Source organism: Habropoda laboriosa, unplaced genomic scaffold (genome assembly GCF_001263275.1).
Source record: "Habropoda laboriosa isolate 0110345459 unplaced genomic scaffold, ASM126327v1 scaffold54, whole genome shotgun sequence".
Taxonomy (NCBI): Eukaryota; Metazoa; Arthropoda; class Insecta; order Hymenoptera; family Apidae; genus Habropoda; species Habropoda laboriosa.
This window is the reverse complement of record NW_017100156.1, coordinates 130,864-139,839: the sequence shown is the minus strand read 5'-3', so window position 1 is coordinate 139,839 and position 8,976 is coordinate 130,864. Positions and strand designations below refer to the sequence as shown.

Here is an 8,976-nt window from a genome sequence, read left to right as displayed (position 1 = left end):
GCATTTCATATGCAATAAAAAGGGAATGTAAAAATCATTTATGATTATTAAATACGCATTCAATATGGAACGTTTTACATAATTAAACAATGATTCAATTTAATACTGGAGCAATACAAAGTTGTTGTCATAAAAAATTTCATGTTTGCAATGTTCATTCAATCATGCAAACATCTTACATGTATTCTTTTAAAATTATCTCAGAAACAATCGTATTCATAGCACTGAGAAACTGGGTGCTAAATATTTTGATTTAAAAAAAAAAAAAAGCAAGAACGTAATCATTGAATCACTTTTTACACAAAAATATTAAATTATACAATAATTAATATTAGAAAAATGTATATTAAAAGAAACGAAACAACAAAATTTTTATTATAGATAAGACATATAATCTCCCTCGTTTTGCTCCTTTTAGTATTTAACTTACCAATTGCTGATTTTTAAGATTGCTTAAAACATTGCTTTCCCAATTTCTCAATTATAGCAACTACAAATAATTGTATCCGCTTCGTTTTGAACATATTATCAACATCAACAAAACTTAACGAAACAACAAACTTAAATATCTTTTTCTTTTCTTTCTTTTTTTTAGAATCGTTAAAAAAAAAAGATCAATCATTGTACAAACCGAAAAAGTATACAACACGTCATGGTGACGCATCAGTAAACCTCCGGTATTCTTTTATAAATAGCGTACTCGTGATTTGCTGATGCGTTATTTCATGACGTACTGTGAATAGAGGACCCTCCATAATAAGATGATACATGACAATAATAAAACGGAATGAAGAATAATTCGATCTCCAACGTAATCGTAATTTTTCTTTTTTTTTTCTTTGTTGTTGTTCAATATATGTAGGTCCTGTTGTTAACAGTAGTACAATCGTATTCGCGATTCTCTATGAACACGTTATATTAACACAGTAAAATATATGTGCATGTAACTACTTAAGAATTATTACAGAGCCGCTATTCTTTATCCGTTTACAATTACATATATGTATATATGTAATATGTATACATATATACGTGTACATACACACGGTGTTCTGAAAACGGCAATACAAATGAAAAATATAAAATTCCTCGCCTCGAGATCGAAGAGACTTTTTCGAAAGAGTAACTTTCTGTTTGTTTTCCCCCTCCCCCTTATCGTCTTCGACTATCTCGCCGCAATTAAATGCAAGGGCAGCTGTGCGTTCATGAAACATTAAACGTTTATATTCTCGAGCACGTTCCCCGGTCTGAGACTGTATGACAAAGCTGCGTGCGCATTTCAATTTTTCAATCGCAACTTATTTGAAGAAAGCTGAAACTTATTTCACAGAAAAAGTTATCTTTCTAGTACATTTCTTTGTTTTCAGCGATGCAAAATCTTACATTTCTCGCTTGTACAGCACTATTTTCGGCACACCTTAATATATATATATATATGTATTTATATTTATATTTATATATAATTCTGTGGATGGTGAGTGCCCATCTTTCTTTTTTTACCTTTCTTTCTTCACCTTTCCCATCTCTCTTTCTCTCTCTCTCTCTCTCTCTCTCTCAATCTCGCTCTCAATCTCTCTCTTCCGCTCTCTTGCACTCTTTCTTCTCCGATCTCAAATGTTTATCCAAGGGCAATAACCCATTTTTTCATTTTTTTCTTTTCTTTGTCGCTCACGCCACTGATTTTTAGGTGTAAGACTTATAAGTGGTCAACAATAAGAAGCACAGTATTAACAAGTAACGTTTTGTTGTTTTGCGCGTGCACATCCACGCATTCCTTCTATTTTCTTGTATTCGTACACGTACACATACACAGGCACACACACGCACGCGCGCACATTCTCTTTCTTGTTCTCCTTCTTTCTCTTCCTGTTCTCCTACATCCCTATTTCTTTGTCTCCCCCATTTGCCAATCTCTCCTCTCTCTTTCATTCACTAGTTATCTTACTATGAAAACTTACTCTATCGACATTGCTCAATGACTGAAGATTTCCTCGTAGAGCTTCTGTCTTCTTCTTCCTATTGTTTTTTTTTTTTTGCGTTGCATCTAAAAAAGCATATAGGATAGTATTACTTTATCGTTGTTTCAGTAACAAGAGGGGATTTCATAACGCTTTCAAATTTCACTAATGTAGAAGTTAATATCAATTTAAATCGTTTGTAAGAAAGCGAATGATTTTTAAAGCACGAATTTTGAATATCTTTTGAAACTATATTGCGATCTTACTCTATGTATAATTTAGAATAGATTTCACTGTACCGCTAGTATTACATTATTTCTGAGAGGATTAGTAAGCCGGGGCTCGGAAATCGGGCATCCGTTGCTGCTGTTGTTGTTGTTGTTGTTGTTGTTGCTGTTGCTGTTGCTGTTGACCAAAAGGTGGTTCTTGGTAGCCGGTATCGGTCGCATCAGGATAACTTGTATATCCTGCTCCACCAACAGGATCTGCTTCGTAACTCGGTGCGAATGCAGCATCGGTTCCTTGCTTGAATCTTTGGAAGGCGAACCAGGCACAAGCAGCCTGTTAAAAGTTCCATATGAACATATTAAATGACCAAATAAACAATAGATACTTAAACAACGAACAAACGTTTAGTAAGAATTAAGCACAGACAAATTATTAACAAAAATATGAATACAAGAAAAGTTTGAGTAATATACCCAGGTAAAAATGGAGAAGAAGGAGAAAGCAATAGCGCTTTGGACATTATTGTTCGCTGGCTCTGTCGATTTATTCCAAGCGTTGGTTAAATAACAGAATCCAACGAAGTAGAGAAACGCCCAGAAGCCTGAAAATCTATAATGAAGATTTCCGGTATTAAATGGTATTTCATTGGTGTTGCAGCTGCAAAAACTGAACATACGCTGATTAATGAAGGTTACTTATTAAACCTCTAATAAAACCAGCTACAATGTTAAGTCGTAAAACGTTCAGTTTCAACAATCTCGCGGTAAAATTATTTTCGGTTAAATATAATATGGAAAGTACCCTAAATCAAGAAGGACAAAATGCTTCCTGGTCTTAACGGAGGACATCTGTTCGAAGAGATATTCCCCAGCAAGAAATCCGATGCTTGCAAGAAAGGCAAGGACTCCGATTCCTATCCCATAATTACAAGCGTTGTGGTCCTCGTTGTAGAGGCACACCTCTTTTCCGTCTGCCTTTGTCACGTACCCCTTGTTGCTTATGCATCCGAATACAATGATCGCGAAGAGCTATAAAATTAAACAATTTTCACAATTTCTGAATAAGATCAATTTGTTACGGTACATCTATCTGTACAATTATTATAAATTCACGAGTTCACGGTAGAACAGTATATTCAGTTTTCAAAGTATTTCTTTATTACAGATACGACCATATCTCAACAAAGTAATAACACTGCCACTTCTCTTTTATACGACGATATAACTACGTGATTACATTCACCTGATAGAAATGAATAAATTGATTTACACCAAAAACAAAAAAAAAAAGTGAAATTATAATTTTGAAGCTTGTAAAACGCGCCAAAAATTTATCTTGAAATGATTCCGACAGTTTTCAAGAATGCTGTGTGTGCAGTATGAGGTATCACTTATTGATAATTATCACTGGTGATAAAGTCATTTATGCGATTAATTTACACATTCTTACGATTAATCTTTGGAATTAAATTTCTAAGCTTTCGCTGTTATGTGTCGTGTGTGTATAATTATTTTATATGTATTTGTACAATATCATCTTGTTTTAAATATACGCAGATTTAAGTCGCGTTCAAGTGGTTCTAATTATAATCGTGAAAGTTTCTTTATGAAAATGGACCAGAAATTTCGTGCATAAAATTTACTCTTATAGATAATGTTTGACGGAGAGATAGGTAAACACGTTCCAAGATAATACCGAAAAAAGCTACACGGTTGAGGGAATGTGAGAAATTCGTCGCAAAAATTTGTTTTCTTCCGTATCGAAAAATCGAAATTTTTGGTGGTTAGTCGTCAGTTCCGATATTCCTTCAAATATTTGTTTTTTCTTCCTGCGTGCCTATTTATATAAAATCGAATCTATATTCGGCTTGGTCCAGTTCCGCCTTGACACGGAAGTGGGTTAGACGAAGGACACAATTCTGAGAAGGAAGAAAACAATTGAAAGTAAAGAGCAATCGTAACTACGAGACGTGATCATTAAAAAAGACAGAATTATTATTTACCTCTACTCGTGCCACAACGATAACATAAGAAAACTAATTTATGATTAAATGTGAGAGGAATATTGAAATTCCAATGTATACTTCTTTCAGAATTTCGGATTCCCAAGCTGATCGATAATGTTGAAATTTTGCCAGTCGGTAATTGTTAATTGTTCCACATAAATTGTACGAGAATGTGTATAAATCTTCGTTAAGATCCTATTAAAACTTTAAACATTTTAAGTTACGAAGTATTTTACAAAGACTATATGGTATCTAATGTTTGTTTTAATTTTTCACACTAATAAGAACCTTGGCGAAATGAATAATCTGTCCGTGTATTAATAATTCAAGGCTTTTAATTTGTTGAAGAACATTCGAAATTTGACGGTCTCCTTTGTAGGCAGATTATCGATTTACCATTAAACTATTGAACGAAAATATCCTGCGGAAGTGAAAAGATATATATTTCAAAGAAATGTGTATGTGCGAAATTAATTTTGCATACTTTGAAATATGAAAATCACAAAATCTCGCCGTGAGACATCAAACTGATAATGGTTTCCATTCTTCGGACGATTTCTGCATTTTGAGTCGTAATTAAAGCCTCATTAAGATTGTACACGGTTTCCACCTCGAATATCCTCTTAAATTTCAACCTCGCGACGTCCCCACTCGCAACTTGATTTCTTCTCTTAGAGCATTAAAAATAGTGTACCATCTTCACGGTCTAAAACTATCAAATATATCTGACGACGAATAATAGGATTTTCGCAAAAAGACATTCCAGACTATCGTTTGACCTTTCGATTTATCTTACCCGCTCAAAAGTTGAGATAAAATGTGTTCAAAAGATCAATAAAAAATTTCACGGGATCTAATATTATGGGGTGTATCGCAGGAAATTCGCGAAAAATCAATAGAACCCCATCGTGTCAAACTGGTGGGGGTGGTTCACCCTTTAAAATCAATGTTCGTCGCATAAAATCGACGTATTCTTCGATTCACAAAGACGTCATCGTAGTATATAGGAAGTTATTGGGTGTTCGAGAGAAAAACTTACCAGACATAGGGATCTTAAAATGACTTGAGGCCTTTGGACGAAGGCAATGGGGTCGAAAGGGGCTCCTGCCTTTCCTCCACCGTACGCTCCACCGTCCATCTTATTGCGACTGAGCTGAAATTTGAAAGCTCGAAGCTAATGGAAGCGCGCATGCGCCGCAAGACAATACTCTTTTCTACCCCCACCAGCCGATTTTTTGGGGTGGATCCTTTTACAGGGGCGCTTTACGTGGATGGAACGTAAGTTAATCGAGAACTCGATCGTTTTCGATTAACTTGTCCAGCTTAATTTAATTGCATGATTAATTGTTTAATTTGGTTAACATACATAACAGCACGACTACATACGTAGAATCCATCTGTTTGTGTATTTTCGACGAATGCAAGGTTTAAAATTAGCCCTACCATGAAACTGCAAAGCGTTCTGCAGAATTCTCTGTAAAATGTCGACAATAAAATTTAGAAGGATCTATAATAAGCGACACGTTAAATAAACAAGTAATATTTCTCACAGAATCGCAGTTCGATTATTGAACAGGAATTATTATCGATTCGAAAAACGGTATTAATCGAGAGCTCGACCAGAATTCGATAAAATCGATTGATTCGATTTCCTAAATATTTACGGCTATTTCTTTATTCTTTTATTAGTCATGAATTATTTACTTAATACAATTTACAGTATTATTGCCAGAAAGATGTATATTAATGATAAAATTTGAAAACTAACTTTTATTAGATTTATAACAAATTTTCAATTCTATTAAAAAACTATAAATAAAATAAAAATAAGAAATTAAGGTTCTTTAACTTAATAATAGTTTTAAAAGTAATAAAAAATAGTCATTTCTTTATTGTTTGTATATTGTGTTTACATCAAAATTGTCAAGTTAAACATATCTTGAATAATACAAGTGTTACTAATCCTATTCCACTAATGAAAATACAAACTCGGCGGGTACGATTACGTTTCGGTTTTACCCTTAACTGTAAAAAACAATAAAAATTGTGAATTCGATTTTAAGTGTTATAAAATAAAGTAGCATTGTAATGTACTAATTTGTTGTCAGAATCATTGAAACATACCCTTAAAATTAATTTTTCTAGTTCAGAAAGACTTTTTCTTGCTTCATCTATTTCTGCTAATGTTGCATTAATAGCAATAGGTAATATTTTAGAAGTGCTCAGACCCTTATCAGGATCAACAAAAGTGTTAATTCTTTCTTTTACAAGTCTTAATCGACAATACGTTACAAATGCTTGTATTAGAGAGATATGCTGCTCACCATGTCCAATTATTTCAAGAAAGTGCTGATTCCTAAAAAATGAATGTATATAAACCTTAATTAAATTCAACCTACCTAATGACCAAATTACACATCTTTATATAAAACAGAAACCTATTTAAGCAATTTTAACAGCATAATTTTCTACCTGTCTTCAACATTTGCTATTACAATACCAGATCTTCTCTTTTTTAGATTTAAAGTATTTTGTAATTCTTGAGCTTTTTGAGGATTAGTGCCTATATTAACATTTTTTAGATTAGATATAAAGTATATCATTTTATAAACATTAATGTAATACAACAAAGAAATTCTGATTTGGAAATATTAAATGAAAAGTTCTGTTGGCTTTGTCTAAATTAAATCTCATTGTGCACTATTATTAATAAGTTAAAACCTTTGTAATTTACCTAACATTACTAGTTCTTGTATACTGAGCTCATGTAATACATCAGTTGATATGTTTCTTTTTTTGCATTCTGGTATTAATTCAGATGCACCCAAACCACGCAATAAAGAGGCTGTTTGCTTGGTAAAACCAAAGGGATCACCATAACTATTCATTGTTTCAAGTTATGCTAAAGGTTAAAAATTAAATTTTCTCATTTAAAGAACGTATCAATATGTTTTGTTACTGTTTTATAAATTCAATAGAGAATTATGATATTCTAAAGTTATCTTTAAGACACACTTGTATTCAATTTTAATGTTTTATAAATTCGTAGTTTTACCATTCAAAACTTGATACTTTGTTATGATATAATTAAATTCAACCACAGTGTAAATTTAGTTAGTTTATTAAACAATTTTTTTTTTTATTTTAACCAAGCTACAATTCAAAACAATTCTTTTTAGTAGAATAGGTTAGAATCAATGATAGTATTCCTAAATCTATCAAACATATCCTGCTACTCTTTTTTTAATTATTTTGGTTTTAGTATAATTTGTAGAAACATACGAATTACATATTATTTTAATGTACTGAACTAACTATGTAAAAATAGTAAAATCTTATAATTCAATTATTTGAATGTTTTTTGTTTGTGTACTGCATTGCACCTGATAAAATATATAACAACTTTATTTGTATTAGGCATAGTTGGAATATACAAGATGATTTTTAATATATACATGTGAGAAATTTTATTAGCACATTTTATATTTATTTACAAATTAAATACATTATATTTATTTATTCCTAATAAATCATTTAATGTAGATTATTGATTTCGTACAAATTTTAAGGCACACTGTTTATATGATACGTATGTGAATGTGTAAACATGTATTGTACAACATATATGTTATCTACAATACCTTAAAATTTTGTAGTGTTATTGTTAAACTAATTTAAATGTGTGTATGTAACACAAGATTCAATGACTGTAATAATAATTAACAACAATGTTTTAATAACGGAAAAATAAATCTAATAGAAAAAGATCGGCAACTAGATGATTATGAACCAATCAGAGTACTCATAGGACGTTTGCCACACAATATTGGAAATCCGCAATGAAATTGAGCAAATCAATTCAATATGAACTGAACCTTATATAAAGCCAAAATACAATTCGTGGTTTCTAAAGTGTCGAAAAACCACCGGATATTTTTGCCGAAGCACAAGATACCTAGCGACATGGAGAAGGTCGTGCTCGACAAGACCGACGGAACAAGTGTCTGTGTACAAGATGGCGGCGCCCGGGGCCTTAACTGTCGTGAAAATCGCCAGGAAGTAGCCCGTAAACGGAAGCCGCGCGGTGTCGCAGCGAGCCGCGGATCCCCGCTCCGAAGGATGTGATCCGAGGAAGAAGAAGAAGAAGGCCGAGTCCGGGCCAGAGGAGCCTTTTCTACACTGCCACGAGGAAATCCGGATTATCCAACTTCCTCGGGCTAGTATCGTGATCGTCTTCGTGGCCACGCTGACGATGGAGCCCAGGGAACGCTACCAGGAGCTCTGCAGACTTTGCGCATCCTACGACGCCGTCAAGATGGACATTTTCGGTCAAGAGGGCAAGAACAGACAGCTCGTTGACAAGATACAAGCTTGTCTGCCGTTTAAGGTTCGTCTTCGATCGTCTACAAGATACACGTTTCTTGTGTATCAAGCTCTCTTTGCTTCGTGTCAGCTTGATGTTTTGCAAATGTTTCCCTTTCAATGAAAATTCGCTTCCGATTTATTTATGTCAGAAATGTTTTGTACTAATGTTTTTCATTTCCTACATTTAAATGTGTTTCTTAATAATTTACAGTTAATTGGTTTAATACTACTTCTTTTCTTTTACATTTGCGACAGCAGAGATTTGATCAACTTTACTTAATTTTTCTGAATCATTTCTAAATGTTTTCTTTTCAATGCGTTTTGTAATTATGCTTTAATACATATTTTAGTTTATTGATTTAAGAAAAAATTTATTTTGAAAAGTGTGTTCATTTTTTTTTTTCATAAGTTTTTCAACGA

At 32.9% G+C, this 8,976-nt stretch overlaps 2 protein-coding genes across 2 annotated transcripts in view; one reads left to right on the top strand and one right to left on the bottom strand.

Moving 5' to 3' along the window:
* Positions 1-1,542: 1,542 nt before the first annotated feature.
* Positions 1,543-7,079, bottom strand: LOC108577083 (synaptogyrin-2). The gene is made up of 7 exons (XM_017940184.1): positions 6,926-7,079; positions 6,664-6,754; positions 6,316-6,547; positions 2,988-3,214; positions 2,660-2,795; positions 2,258-2,519; positions 1,543-2,044 (listed from the first exon to the last, which is right to left on the bottom strand). The coding sequence occupies exons 1-6, from the start codon at positions 7,077-7,079 to the stop codon at positions 2,286-2,288; spliced, it is 1,074 nt and encodes a 357-aa protein (XP_017795673.1). The 3' UTR covers positions 1,543-2,044; positions 2,258-2,285.
* A 1,142-nt stretch (positions 7,080-8,221) lies between these two features.
* The window catches only part of LOC108576581 (zinc finger protein Xfin-like), a 9,487-nt gene continuing 8,732 nt past the window's right edge, over positions 8,222-8,976 (top strand). The window contains 1 exon segment of the mRNA XM_017939600.1: positions 8,222-8,578. Within this exon segment, the coding sequence (XP_017795089.1) occupies positions 8,444-8,578 (135 nt within the window). The 5' untranslated portion in view covers positions 8,222-8,443.